We start from the raw sequence: 15,663 nt of genomic DNA on the forward strand, positions 1-15,663 counted from the left end.
GTAAAGAATATTCTGATCAATGTTAGGTCCAATTATCTTCCTGACGAAATTTAAGTGAACCTATTTGATACCTTCAGATGATAGCTATTGATAATAATTTGTCCTTGAAGTTATTTCAATCGAAAAGTACTGATAAGTTTTTGAAGTGTCAATTTTTCTTCTTTCAATCCAATTATAGTTTAGGCTCAGCATACAGAAAGTTAATTTCACATTTCTGGTAAATCAAGCGTTAATTCTTTCGAACTCAGTCATTTCTTGAAGTTGACTTCGGCATATGCAGCAGATGCAAAAAACAGCAGAACCCTAGTGGTCGATGAATCAAAAAACTTGAAAGAATCTTGCAAGGCAATCTTGCACGTGAATGCATACCGGTACCAAGATTCTTTCAAGATTCTTGCAAGCTTTTCGATTCATCTTGCAAGCTTTTCGATTCATCTTGCAAGCAATCTTGCAAGATGAATCGAAAAGCTTGCAAGAATCTTGCTAGATGAATCGATAAGCTTGCAAGATTCTTGCAAGTGAATCGAAAAACTTGCAAGAATCTTGCAAGAATCTTGGTACCGGTATGGATTCACTTGCAAGATTGCCTTGCAAGATTCTTGCAAGTTTTTTTTTATTCATCGACCACTAGGGAGGTTCCACTTTTGAGCGAATTTGAACAAATTTCTCCTACTATCACTTTTCCGCGCACGCTCATAAAATTAATCTTAAAACATGGGCGCGGATAATGCTTACAAAATTGCGTATATTTACTTGACCAAATTGTACGTTTGGCGACGTAATGTTTGATAGCGCATTTCCCAATGACACCACCCGAAAATTTATCGATCGAAAAAAATTTGAGTGAACAAAAAAGCATATATTTCCGCCCCCAGTAAAGTAACAATGAACAAAAAATGCTGCTTTAAAATTGTGTTCCCAAAAATTTCTGCTGAATTATGTGGACTTGAATCGACTGTTGGCTTAGGATAATGAAACCATTAAAACTCGTGTTGGTTCTCAAAATGCGACAACATGTACAAGTTTCCTGGTTACCGTTGTTTCTAGGGGTTACCAGAAAACACTAGCTCAGATATAACTTTTGTTCTTTTGTCCGTGAATACTATCATTGATTTCAATTTAAATGCCTCATGTTCATTTTTCTGCACTTCATGAGTTGAAAATGACGTTGTTTCGTTCCTTCCCTAGACTGGATGTAAAGCTAAAGAAATTGTAATTTAATTATATATATAAATTAATTACACTAAATTTTTAAAATTAAGCTACCTTTTAAAATATCCACCTAAAAATGTAAGTAGATTCCGCGTAAATTCTACTTAGGGAAATTGGCGCGTATGTTTCGCAAACTCGCCAGCGTTGTTCATGACCCACCGTCGGTCAGCAAAATTCGCTTAGGGTCAAATCAGGCGTAATGAGAAAGAAATTGCGCTTACCTTAGCTGGAAATCCAGGGTAGCTTCCACCATTGCCAATAACTTTTTAAAATGCCGGCAATCGTCAATCAAATTTCAAGACTGATCGTCTAATTTCCACACTGCTGCGACCTGAAATTTTAAAAATCGATAACAACAGAAGCGACTTTCAACAGAACGCTTAATTCCTAGCAATGAAAAAAAATAATTTGAAACAAGGGCATTAAAAAAAGATGGGGAAAATTCATTTACAGAAAGAAGAGTGAGAAAAATTAATTTGCACCAACTGATAATTCTTTAATCACGCGAGAATAGCAGTGGGGCAGGAACAAATAGCTGAATTATCAAAGGTATTTTTCAGTTAGAAAGTGTGAATAGGAGGCTGTGAATTTAATTATGTTTTCAGGCGTCCCGTTTTATTTTTTTCGCATTTCTTAGCTAGAGTTTAAATGAAATATTCAATAATCAAAACGACTGATTGATAAAATTCAAATTTTGGTATTCAACCTCTCCCGTCAAAAAATTAATTTGAGCACTATTTTCCATAAGAATTCATCCGCAGAGTCTCAACTCGAATACATCGGCATTCAAACTAGCTTGCAACTTTTTTAAATTAAAAAAAACAGATGTTCAAATACAAAAATGAGCAATGAATCTTAAACATTAACAGAATTTTAAGGTAAGAAAGCTGACGATGGCTGGTAATCCATTTAAACATCATCATATATTTTTCTAAAAAGGGGGGAAAAACCAAGTGCAAAACGGTTTTCATTATTTTTTTTAATACCAACTGACAAACTCTTAAGTAATCAAATTTTTTTGATATTTTTTGTTCAAGATAAGCTGAGTTTGAAAATATACTAAACAATCATTGCCAATATACTGTTGGCTTTTTCTTTGAGATCATTAGGGTTTACATATATTTTTCCAAAAAAAACTTCCATCTCAAGAACAACAATCGTTAAGTCATTTTTCAAGATCGGGGAATGTACACAAATTTTTACTTCGTGAATGAAATCGGAGAGATAAACACAACAATTTTAGCACTTAGAGACTTGATTGTAGTTGGGAGATACGTAAAAAAACCATATAAAAAATTATGATAGGTTGATAAAGGGTGAGCGGTTGGGAGTCGAGTTGAGGAGGATATTAAGATACTAAATTATATTACAACAAGGAGGCTCGGTAATGTGCGTTCGCACATTAAGTTCCGAACCCGCTCATCTACATTTTTCATTTAATTGTCTAACAAATAAGGAAGAGATAAAAATAATTCAAAATATCGTACAACAAACTACTAAAAGCATAAAACAATATACTCTAGAGGGCCTATGATCCCTGTGGCTACCATAATATGACTACCAGAAAAAACGGCAATAAAATTCAAATAGTTACAAATATTAATTACGACCAAAACTCCTGGTCCAATTTTTGAAAACCATTAATAACCAAATCAAAATGGCATCAGATAAAAATTATACTAAGAAGATTAACCGAACGGTACTTTTTGGAACAAAATATGGGACTTTTCCTCGATGCGACTTGGCAACAAGTCGGCTAGAAAGGAGCAAAAGTGGCAAAAGTTTATTAAAACATTGCTTGTTTTTAAAAAAAAGAACTAAATTCGAACTGATTAGAAAAATTGCGCATCAAATCAAATCATTGAGAGACTCTTTTATACCTCAATAGAGAACGACTGAGGCGTTTCATTATCCAGGATATGTCATACGACTACAAAAAGAACGACAAATAGAGGCAAAAACGAAAAAAAATTCACAAAAATTTATGCACGAAAACGATGTCCCCCCAATCAATTAAATATTAAGCTGATTAGTAAAAACAATAAAAACTTTCGTTAGCATTTTTTCTAGGTGACAACATTTGTAGGTAAAAAGATGCCCATGATTGTCATACTGTGAAAAGAAAAGAAAAACCTACAAAAAAGGGGCAAATTTGCAAAAATCACGAAAATTGATTTTATGAAAAATGGTTGCTCCTAGAAGAAAGACCATTTGAGGAAAATAAAATCGTTATGAAGAGCAAATTGTATTTCAAAAAATAAATGATGTGAATTGTACATAGAGATGCTTAGCTACAATTTAACAGAAATAAAATTGGCAGATCTCAAAAAACTATCTCTATTTTTTATTAAAAACAAGTATTTTCGAAATTCATAGCAAACAAAAGCTTTCACTTAAAAGAGTGGACAGTTTGTCTTGCAACCACTTGGAAAGCTAATTGCGACTATTATTAATGACACTAAATCATAAGACTATCAAATAACTTAAAATACAAGCTGAACTAATTTTTTTTCACAAACATCTTTACGAAACCACAGTTTTGAAGCCATTAAATTCAACCGCGATAAACCATAAGATATTAACCGCGAGAATATAACATCTTCATTTGCGTGTCCTTTAATCATCAAAACATCTTTTTGTAAAGCGATTATCTGAAAATGACAACAAAAAGAACCAAAAAAACTGAAAAGTATCTAAACTTCACAAAATTCTTCTGAAACAAAATGTCTAAGCCCTGAAGATATCATTTCAAAAGTGTAAACAACGGAAAAAATATTGTATGATTCGACAAAACATTAAAGCGAGCTCTAAATAATGAGGCTAATTTACCAAAATGATACAACATTTTAAAATACGAAAAAAAATGCAAACTAGAACAAAAAGGGATAAGTTGAAGAATACTATTACTATTTTTTAGGAAATTTAATTCGAAAGGCAAAACAGCCATTAGTTATTTACCAATATCAGTTACTTAAGTTCACTTGTTTACCTAGAGTTGGCCACTGAGACCTTTAATTACTCCACCAATTTCTGAAAGAGAACGGTGTCGCAGCCCTTCAAACTCTATGTTTTGAAAACCAAAGTTATGTTCAGTTTCAAATGTTGCATAGCTTTTTTTTAGTTAGATTGTCCGATAATGTGACAATTTACAAGAGAAACCAGAACAACAGCAAAATTGGGCAATTATGCACAAAAATCAGAAAATTTTGTATAAAAACTCGTAGTAACAAAAGCAAGAAAACTTTCTGTTCAAAAATTGGCCACAAATTTGTTATTCTATAGGGAGGAAAAATTCAGCTGTACTTATTGAGAATGAGCAAAATGTTGACTTAAAGAAAGTAAAAAAAAATGAAAAGTTCAAAAAATCACAGAAATTTCCTTAAAACAAATACATTCAATAACAAAAGAGACATTAGGTACCAACCGGATGAATAGAAAAGGTTCACTTGCACCTCTTGAGGCAGAAATTTAGATCTTTTAGTGGGTAAACTTTAAAATCAGATTGCCAAAAGAATAACAATTGAAGGCAGAATAGAAGATTTCAGTTAAATTTCACTAAAATTCTTCCTCAAAGCCACAAAAACCCTTTGGTTCTCTGAAAACAAACCGTATCTACATTTGGCCTTAGATTTACGTAAATGGGAGCTGTCATTAACGAAGCCGTAAATAATAAATATTGTCAGTAATTAACATTTAAAAAAAATAAAACAAAAATTTTGAAAAAAGAAGTCAGCATAAAAAAAACCAAAAGGTCTCTGATTCTTAGAGTCTATGATATTATCAAATCTCTCCTAGATTTTGTCGCACGCCCAGCAAACTGACCAACTGTTCCAATTATTTGCGAATTAGACCAATTGATGAGTGGAGTTCTTCAAATATTGAAAAAAAAAGATGCATTTTGTATAATTATTGAGTTAAATCTGCAAAAAACGGCAAAGTGTTAATTCCAGAAGATTTTCATACGGCGCCTAAAAGCAACTAGCGCTCATTTTGCGATTAGGGAGTCTGTGTTAAGGTTTCTAGGCCACAAAGCTGGGCAAATTTTAACAAAGTGGACCAACAAAGCATATTTTGTGCCGTTTTTGATGAAAAAAATTTGAATTTTGAAGTTTTATCAAAAATTTTAGCCAAAAAAACTTCAATCAAACAATTCACCAACGCAATTCTATCTCTAACGGTAACAACAACATTCTGCCGTTAAAAATTTTAAATTTTTTTGAATTATATTAGCGAAATTGTGCCAAATTTTGGCAAAAATTACTGAAAATGTGAACAAAAGATGTCGAATGTTCACAAAACTTTAACCTCGATAACTCCCTGTGAGACACGAAAATCGAAAAAATCTTTTTAATTCCAGATTCTACGCTGGACGGGCTTTTTATTGATACTATTCACAATTCTCTACGTTGAATATATCGGTCGGCCAAAATTGACTGAACAAAAAAAAAACCAGTTGAGTATATAGTTCCTCCCTCCCCACTAAAGTGGGGGTCGGAACAATAATTGTCATTAAAATTTATAACTACAATTGTGTTCGATCACCCGAATCTTTTATGATAAAAAGTTCATTCCTTTTTCTTTTTCATTGAAACCTTAATTGAATTTTTAATACTAATGTTGTTCTGCAAGAGATGCCTAAATTTTAGGACTTGGAAAAAACAAGCCTTTTAGATGAATGAATCAAACATTCATTTTTCTTTTCAAATTAAATTTTATTTATCACTCTTGTAGAACCATCATAATTTTGAAATAAACTTGCATCGTTTCGGTTTCTCTACTTTCTTTCATTTCAACAAATTTTGCTAAGTGCGAATAGAAGGAAAAAATAGAATTCAAATATTTTCAAATTTTTGTCCAATAGTGACAAAAACGCAATGATGGGCCAATATCGTTAAGTTGTTGATTTAACAATGAGTGGTTTTTTCATTCAATTCAATTTGATATTAGAGCATTTAGATGGAAGGGAAAAAACGTTTCCAAGACGCTGCTTCTAATTTTGGTAAAATAAAAATTAATATTGAGAGACTATTTGGGTGATTTTAATGCTTGAAAACCATTTGAAAGAAAAAAATATTGGATAAAAGTCAGCAATAAGGGAGAAAATAACAAAAATAAATCAAATAGTTTGCAATTAGAAAGAAATCAAAAAAAGTATTGTTAATGAACTCTGATAAATATTGTAAAACAAGAAAACTTTACATTGTTTACGAATGCGTACGTTGTTTTCTTGGGCACTAGTAGTTGTTACCAAAACTAGCAACCGTCGACAAGTTCTGAATATATTGAAAATAAAAGTGACCCACTTTTAGGGAAAAGAGATAGTCCAAACGGTTGAGCAGTTCTGTGTAATCTTTCAAAAAACGAGATCAATAAAATTATGGTGAACAAAAAAATAGTGGTCAAACATAGCAAAATTTGCCAAAAAAATAGTGAGAAAAAGAGCAAATTAGTCAAAATTGAAAGCTCAAAAAATTTTCAAGAAACATAGCCGTAAGAATTCCTGAAAAGAATAAAAAAAATAAACAATCCATTCAGAAAACTGGTACCTAACTAAACTGCTCACCAGAAAAGTTCATAAAAAAGTCATAATATAAGGTGACATAGTCAAAAGAAAAATAGTTTATGCAAACAAGAGTATATGAATGGACGCAAAACAACATTGAAGACATAATAGGCTAAAGAACGTGTAAGCTTATAGTAAACACAAAAAACTGCAAAAACATTTGAAAAATTTTGTAACAACAAAATTTTACTCACGTAATATCTAAAATCTCCTAACGTAAAAGATGTGTTTTCAAATTCTACTGAAAGCAGTAAAACAAAATCAGCGAAAAATGGCCAAAATTCAGCAAAATACCTAAAAACAAACAAAAATTAACATAATAAAATTAATATTGATTACGAGAAACCTACAAATCACTATCAAACAACACTTAAAATAATACAAAATCATAATCAAACATCTAAACCAAAAAAAAAATGAGAACAAATTAATTGAAATAGCCGCACGCGAACAAAAAAAAATTCGCTCGCTTACAGAATCTTTTCTCACCTCAATTTCAAAACATTCTAATGATGCCACTCGTATTCAAAGTTACACATATCAGTAGGCGAAAATAGCATTTGTTTCACAAAAAATGCAGTTTTATGGTCAGTCGCGTGGAAACGAGACAGAAAGCCGGTTGACGTTAATCAGTAGATGTTTTTTCAACTCACTGTTATACAAAAACCGTGCAAAATATTTGGAAAGTTAGTTTTTTCCGATAAAATGCACGTTGCGAATTAATTGGGCTGTACTATGCGTCCGCACCTGCTAAAAGTCATTCTAATGTACGGACTGAATAGAGCTGACATTCATTGTTCATTTTTGAAACGATCAACTTAGTAGTTGTTTCATCGATGCGCTATTTTTTTCACACCTCAATTTCTCGCTCTCTCGAAAACATCTGTATTAACAAAGAACCACTCTCTTTTCTCTCCCCTCATCAATTTTGTTCAGCACCCAAACCACTCCAAAAGTTTTCACGAATTGAATTTCAAATTCGCGCCAATAAAAGTGATTAGACATTTAAAAAGGACTTCTCCAATACTGCTCTTTGAATCGTAATAAAAAGATTACTCCACAAAAAATAAGAATTCCCGAAACTCCGATAAAAGATCAAATATGCTCGAGAGGTCTTCTAATGATACCACGCATACCTTTCTAAGTTACACATATCGGTAGGCAAAAATTGCAGTTATTTTACAACAAGTGCAATTGTATTGTCATCTGTAGCTTGGGAAGTCTTCGTATCCTTCAAATCCTTTATTGAAAAAACTTATTAGTAAGACCATTAAGTTAAGCCAAAACTACAGCCAAGATCACAAATCATATAAAAAGTACAATTAAAATTCGATTTCAGAACCACTGAAAAAGCAGGACACCATTTTTGGAAACTGCCGCTAAGAAATGAGGAATAGGAATTTTAGGAAATAAATTAGAAATACCTCTCTATCAAATTCACAGCCGGGTTGATAAATTTGTAATGAAGTAAAATTGAGATGTTAATCTAGTTAGTTAATTAACTTTCGAGAGATGACATTTTAGCTATCAATCATTGTCAATCAGCAACAATCACGCGCGGCTGATAACTAAAAATTCAAGAGAAACTAAAATAACTCAATTGTTCAAAACGATTTCAAGTCTCCTCAAATTCGCTAATACATTTTCAGCAAGGAACTGCGTGGAAACAAGACAGAAAGGTAGTTGACGTTAATTAGTAGATATTTTTTCAGTTCACTCTTATACAAAAAGTGTGATAAATTTGCGAAAGTTGTTTTTTCCGTTAGAATGCACGTTGTGTGAACTATGTGAAATAATTGGACTGTACTAGGCGTCCGTACCTGCTAACGTACTGAATGAATAGAGTTGACATTCATTGTTCACTTTTGAAACGTTCAACTTAATCATTGTTTCATCAATTCGCTATTTTAAAGACCAAGTAACGTAATTGGTTTGACCATAATGACGTTTTTGTTCCAACTCATCTTGAGGGGAGAGGAACTATAAACTCAACTGGGTTTTTTTCTTCAGACTGACCGATATATTCATCGAATATATTGACCGATCGATATATGCATTGTAGAGAGTTGTGAGTGGTGTCATTAAAAAGCCCGTCCAGGGTAGAACATAGAATTAAAAAGATTTTTTCAATTTCGTTTTCTAGAGCGAGTTATCGTGATTTAAAATTTTGTGAATATTAGACCAATTTGCGTTATTTTTAATCACATTTTACGGAATTTTACGTATAAATTCTTAACGCTGGTACTGATTTTATTTTTAAAGACTGAAAAGTGTTCTTGAAAAAAGTGTATTCAGCCCTTCTCATCAAAAATTGTCCGAAATAAAGTTACCTAGTCCACTTTGATTAATTTTGCCGGAAGTAAGCAACCAAAAACAACAAACCCAATCTCCTTGAACTACAAAGGGAGATAGTCCTACTTCCACTTCTATTGAGAGCATTCTGGAATTAAAATTTTGCCATTTTTTGCTAAATTTACTCTATGATTATCAGAAACACAGCATTTATATTTGATCAATAAACAGACAAATTGTCAAGATCTGTAACATTCGAATTAAATGCGTTTTTTTAGTGAACTAACAGCAAAAACAGGGCAGACTGCTACAATCCAAAAATAATTCGAATTCTATTCAGTCAATGTTTTTTAAAATAATTCGATCTTTTTTCATGTTAATTAAAGAAATCGCATTTCAAATCAAAGCTCACTGTTGATAAGTCCATTTGGCATCCAAACTATTTCCAAACTTTTTGATCCAGTTCGTTCACTCAAACGATTATGGTCAGTTTGACTTATAATAATGTTTGATTTTTAATAAAACGTGGCTTAGTGAACTTTAACACCATTTTTCACTTAATTTAATCAATTTGTAGCTTAGTGTCAGCAAAAAAATATTCATCTTTCTCCTCTTAATACCGATTTAAAATTGATTTTTTTCTGTTCTACGCGTTAAATCATGGTTTTCTGGCTTTCATACTACTAGTTTTAACTTTTTTTGAATCTCAGACATGGGCTCATTTTTCACGTTTTTTTTCGTTTTGTGAAATTATCAGATTATATACAGTTCAAAAATTACAATACTGGAGTTCAAAGAAAGCACAAGTGTATATATAGAGGTCTTAGAGGCATATTTTATGATTTGAACGGCCTCGACACCCGAAGATTTAATTTGAATTATTTACGTTTGTCTTCAACTGTCGCTTTTACTTTGCCTTTCCAGCCGTAAGAAAATTCCTGGATAATGACAGGTCTCATTGGTTTTTATGGAATGAAAAGTGAGCCTATTTCTCATTTGAGTAGATAACTTATGATTTTCATGACTTTGCAAACAATAGTTTTTTTTTAAAAAAAAAACATTTTTTAACTTCGCATTGTTCTCCTTTGTCTATTTCTACCTTGTTTCGATAATTACAGGTCAGCTATGAATTTATTGTCTGTGAGTGAAAGAGCCGTTTTACAAAATTTAATGGTTTTAATTAATTCGTTATGAATTTACAGGCTTTGATGCAGGTTTTTTCGCATAAAACGAATTTTTGATTGTTGTCTGTTCTTGACGTTCTTTTTGTAGACCTAAGACATATTGTGAAAAAAATAGGTCTCAAGCGTTTGCTTTGGACAAAAAAACAACCTACTTAATTATTTCATTTTGTAGCCAGTGGCTTTCATGACTTTGAAAAAAATTATTTTCAAAAAAACAAAATCATTATTTAATTTGCCCCTTTCTTCTTTTTATTTTTGTCTATTTGTTACCTATTATCTTTAGTGAGAGGTCGCATACCACATTTGTGGCCTTAGAGGGATTTTGCTTCAAAAAAAGCGTTAAATTGAACAAGTTTTGAAGGCAAAACTATCGCATTACGGCTCCAACAGCGTTTTCTCACAAGTTTGAATTGAATTTAGTTTGTTATCTCTATTTGTTGTTTTTTTTTGTAACAGCAAAATAATTTGAATAATGACAGGTCTTAACTTTCTTCTATAGAGGCATATGTGATCATAAACATGCTGGATGTTTTCAATTCCTATCTAATGGTTTTTATTACTTTGAAATTAATTGTTTTTAAAAGTGAAATCCACTTTTTTAACAGTGCTTTTTTTGTTTTTTGTCTAGTTGTTGCCGAGCCTTGTTATGCAGTGGTCCCCTATCTTTTATTTTTATTTACAAGTTATTTTGTTTAGTTTTTGTTTTCTCTGACGCTGTTTTGACCTCGTTAATAACTTTTCTTTTCAAAAAATTGGACAAAGTTTTGGATGTAAATAATATTTATTGTTATTGTTATTTGATTTAGTTGTTCGTCGTAATTTGATTTCTTAATAATTGTTGATTTCATCAATCTAATGCTTGTTTTTTACTTAAATGAGTTATTGCGTTGGAGGCGATCTTTTTGTTCATACACATTTTTTTTGAAAGACACGTTTTCTATCTGTTCAGTTTTTTTGAACGACACGTTTTTTTGTTCATACACGTTTTCTATCTGTTCCTCATTTGGTCGACATTTACGCCGGGGTAGACATTTATGGCCATTTAAATGAGCGGCGTGGCAACTTTATGTGCAAACGCACATTATCGAGCCTCCTTGTTGACTTGCTGCTCATTAGTTTAGATTTAGATTTTAAGCAAAGTTGATTTTGATTTTATCATTCATTAAACTTATCCATTGGAATGGATTTTTTTGCATTTACTGTAATTACTAAAGCACTTGCAATTTTTCTACTATTCACCGAAATTAAGATATAACATTGCTACTGAAAAAGTAAAGTTGCCGTCTAAAAGTTGATTTAAATACCGACTAAGCAGGGGGCCTAAACAGCATAGAGCCGCAGTTTATTCTGAAAGTGACGACAAATCCTAACAAATTTTTCCGCCGTAACAGTTTAACTGCATTAAAATAATAATTTGTATCTATTTCTTTTTAGTTCCTGGGGTCTGTAACCATAAAATAATCTTTTTTTACGTAGCATCAATGCGAACTTACAGAGGACACTAGGGCGGAGGGAAATGATTTTTTAAAGTTGCGTAATAGGGCGTGTTTCAATATGCCCCATTTCGGTATATTTCTCGTGACGTAATTCGACAGGTTGTTTCCTTTCCATGGTAGCGGTGTATTAGTTAATTAATATATCAAGCAATATGAATCATCCAACATTTCATGAACATTGTGGAAACATTTATGCTAGGCTGTCTTTTCTTCCTCCAGATTGACTCAGAAGCTTTCAGCACATCCCAGAAAGATTTAAGATAGGTACCCTATCTTTCAATTTTTTCAATTTGTTTTAGCAACTGAACATACCGGTTTCCAGAAAACTTGAGGGAGTGGGTAGCGTGACTCATAGCACTCAAGAACATTTTTCAGGTGTATCTAAAAATTTCAAATAACAAATGAAATTATGATTTCAAAAAAACAAAAAGAACCAACAAAAAATATGAAAAAAAATATAAACCAAAATTTAGTCATGGAACAAGTAATCTCACTTTTTGCCATTGAACTGTAGAAAGTTTTTTTTACAAAAAGTTGAAAACCTTGAAAAAATAACAAACGCCAAATTAAGCGAAAAGAGAAAATCTTCACAATATAGTAATTTCGTTAAAAAATACCAAAAATCACTCTAAAAAATTAAACTGGCGCAGTTTCTAGTTGACTTAAATAACTCATGTTGTCAGTTGGGAACAACTATTGTCAAAACTCTTAGGAAAAAAAAAAACAAATAAATTTAATACAGTTCAAAAAGAATTGTCTATGGTTGGTACAATAACAAAGAGATTCTTTGTACAATGCAGAACAGATATGAAACAGTAAGCTTTTTGCACACAAAAAACGTAAAAATTAGAACCGCACAAGCCAAGAGTACTATAATAGGTCCGACTAGTCTGTTTTCAAATGCCCATCTAAAATGGATATGAAAAAACTGGAAATAGGAAAAAAGTTTTTGCAATTAGCCAGGTGAAAATCATTGTCCTTAACTGATCTTTTTCCGAAAGGTAATTGTCTAAAAAACATGCGCCAGTTTACCTCTCTCTTGCTCATTTAGACTTTTTACTTGTCTACCAATCGATTTTCGATAAATAAAACCACAATAAAAAAAAATTTTAATTTATTATCCAAACAGATTCTTACTCCATCGGTTGCTGGAGAAAACTTTCTCAGATATATCACAAAAAAGTTTTCTTTTTAGCTCCAAGAGTGTTCCAATTTTGCGTTCTTGACGAAGTACACAAACAAGTGCTTTGAATAGTTCAAAGGCGTGCATTTCCTTGACTGCGTAAAGTTTATTTTCGTCTCTCAAGTAGCCAATCGAATCAAATTTTTGTCTGTAGAAGATAATTTTAGAGAACCGTAATGACAGTTTTTCAATACTTTTTAATACGTTTTTCAGAAGTGGACCCATATTAAAAAAACATTATATTGTAAAATCGGTCTGATAAAAAATTTAGAAATTTGATCAATTTACCGGTTGTTAGAACTTTTATTATCTTGCAACAAAAGCCACAAAATTTTACGAGGCATTTGTCCATGTGGTTTACATGCTCTCGAAAATTTAATTGTCTATGAACACCAAGGTATTTGAAACCTTTCAAAGAGTCTAATGTTTTGTTTTCAATAGTGAACTCCTTTTCAAATTGAGACTTACGCTGACAAATAATAAGCATGTTTTTCGTTTTCTGTGCGTTCAGACAACCTATTCTCTTTTATCCAATCACGGCTTTGGTCTTATGCTCCTTGGTGATTTTTGAGCATTATTTTGCGCTCACGTTTCAGTAGCTGTGTTACCAGCATATAGGAGTAAACCTGTGTCCTTGTGCCTTTATGTTTTATGTCGTTAATAATATAGATACAGAAAAAAAAACAAAATTGAACCAAGACTAGACTCTTGTTGAGGCACACCTGATTCTACTAATTGTTACGATGACATTTTAGTGCCGCTTTTTCTCCGTTTTGAGATAAAATTAATTTATTTCGTAGGTTCTCTGCGAAAAACATAACAAATAAAATTTTTGCAATAATTCTTTATGATCCACATTGTCAAAACTGTTTTCCAAGTCAAGGAATGTTTAACAAGACAAATTAGTTTTTTGTCAAAAACTGACGCATTTTTTTAAACCAAAGTAGCATTTCCACCAGTTGTTTTTGATCATGCAGAGCTACGATATTTTTGAAAAAATTCGCAAAAAACAATGAAATTTTGTACATCAGCATGTGAAAATTTGCCAGTCTGTTTTGTGTGTCATCCACTAGATTAGATGTATATATAGAAAATTTTTTGAGTTTCTCTCCTTCTCGATGTGCATTTTGGTTTTATGATAAATCCACATGTTTTTGCTTACAAATTTTTTACAAAAGCTTTTGCTTTTGCTCACCTTTGTTATTTCCTTTTTGCCGCTTCTTTTTTTACTTCGTTATCTATCCAGTTTGTTTGAACTGGTGTTTTTCAATTTTTCTTTTCTTTCGGTGCGTGTCCAGTGTTTCCAAAAGATGTCATGTGTTCAGATAAAAGCTAAGTACTTTATGTTGTTTCTAAAATTTTACTTCTTGCGTTATTGAAAGCAACAGGAGTTGAAAAAATAGATACATATTCCAGTTTTTAAGAATAACGTAGTTTTTGTCAATCGAATGTCACAATACAAAATTAAACCATTTCGAACATAATTCAGTGGAGTGAGCCCAATTTCAGATTTCGGAATTCAGATCCGAAATCCAAATTTAGAAATGGGGCTTGCTCCACTCAATTTTATTCGAAACGGTTTATTTTTGTTTTCGGACTTTAAAAAACGAGAAACTGTATTTCCTTAAACATTGAAACCTCTTTATTTTTCTCAACATTGTTTGAAACGTTATATAACTAGTTGTAGAGCCCTGATGACAAAATTTGGACAGTTGGCTATTAGGGTTTTCGAAAATATTAGTTTCATGCTGGCCTACACGGCTGCAGCAGCCAATGAAACCAAGATTCATTTCAGTTTGCTTTTTTTCATTTTTTAACTTAGTTTCCGGGACAACTTTTACTCAGAAAAATTTTATATTACTCTCCGATGCAATTCATATAGTCAATAATGAGATAAAAGTTTTTGGACAGAAGGACATCACTTCAATGGAAAAAATGTTTTATTCGAAAAATAAATAATTAGTTAAAATTGTGCGAACAGTTTAAACGACCAACTGCACAAAAACCTTCCCAGGTTGAGGTCCTAGACGGAAAGTTGGTATGTCCAGACCGTCACAGTCGAAAAATGTCCATGGCCAGACACTCCCAGATGAAAAGTTCCTATGTCAAGACATTCGCGCGTTCATTGGTGTTTCCAGACCGTGTAATCTTGAAAGCGCGACACCTCTTGTGCGTTCATTTTGGTCTGGACATATCAACTATCGGTCTGGGACCTCAGCCTGGGTTTTCTTTGAACAAGCAAGTCCATATATTAACGATAGAATCGCTGGCGTCATACTCTAAACTTGAGGTTTTATTGCATTTATTCAATATAGGATGCGGTACAGAGATTAAATTCTATTGTTTAAAACTTACATGGAATGTTTCCGAAATATATCTTCAAGAGAGGAAGTTAAGACTGATTTTTTAGGGGATCCTGGCTGGTTTCCTGGTATTTAAAAAAGTATAATAGCTATTTAGCAAGAGCGGGCAAGAAAGCATCATCTTCAAACTAAACTTTTGTTTCTTTTCTCTAATAGATTTTTTGAAAAAATTGTCTAGAAAAAATCTGGGGAAAAAATTAAAAAATTCAATTTGCAAATCGGGGTAACTGAGTAGGGCAGGATGTATCAAAAGCATTTTATAATTCTTCTAGCCTCTTAAAATATTCAGAGAACTCGAATTTTCCTGTCCTGAACTGTAGACGTAAGCCTGTGTTTGGCAGAAAAATGAAAATTTTATCTTTATTAATGA

The 15,663-nt window shown here is 32.1% G+C and overlaps 2 protein-coding genes across 6 annotated transcripts in view; both read right to left on the reverse strand.

Annotated features, from left to right (window-relative positions):
- LOC142345753 (potassium voltage-gated channel subfamily A member 1-like) overlaps positions 1-15,663 on the reverse strand; it is a 488,213-nt gene that overhangs the window by 202,608 nt on the left and 269,942 nt on the right. The gene's annotated exons all lie outside the window — the stretch shown is intronic.
- Positions 1-15,663, reverse strand: part of LOC142345750 (uncharacterized) — a 166,985-nt gene that overhangs the window by 86,248 nt on the left and 65,074 nt on the right. For 4 of the 5 annotated variants that reach the window (XM_075398050.1, XM_075398053.1, XM_075398051.1 and 1 more), the window contains exon 2: positions 1,434-1,543. In XM_075398050.1, coding sequence (XP_075254165.1) covers positions 1,434-1,465 — 32 coding nt within the window. In that variant the 5' untranslated portion in view covers positions 1,466-1,543. Of the gene's footprint in view, positions 1-1,433; positions 1,544-8,199; positions 8,273-15,663 lie in introns of those variants that run through there. The other variant, XM_075398052.1, reaches the window with a different exon arrangement.

Source organism: Convolutriloba macropyga, chromosome 9, assembly GCF_964194025.1.
Source record: "Convolutriloba macropyga chromosome 9, txConMacr16.3, whole genome shotgun sequence".
Taxonomy (NCBI): Eukaryota; Metazoa; Xenacoelomorpha; order Acoela; family Convolutidae; genus Convolutriloba; species Convolutriloba macropyga.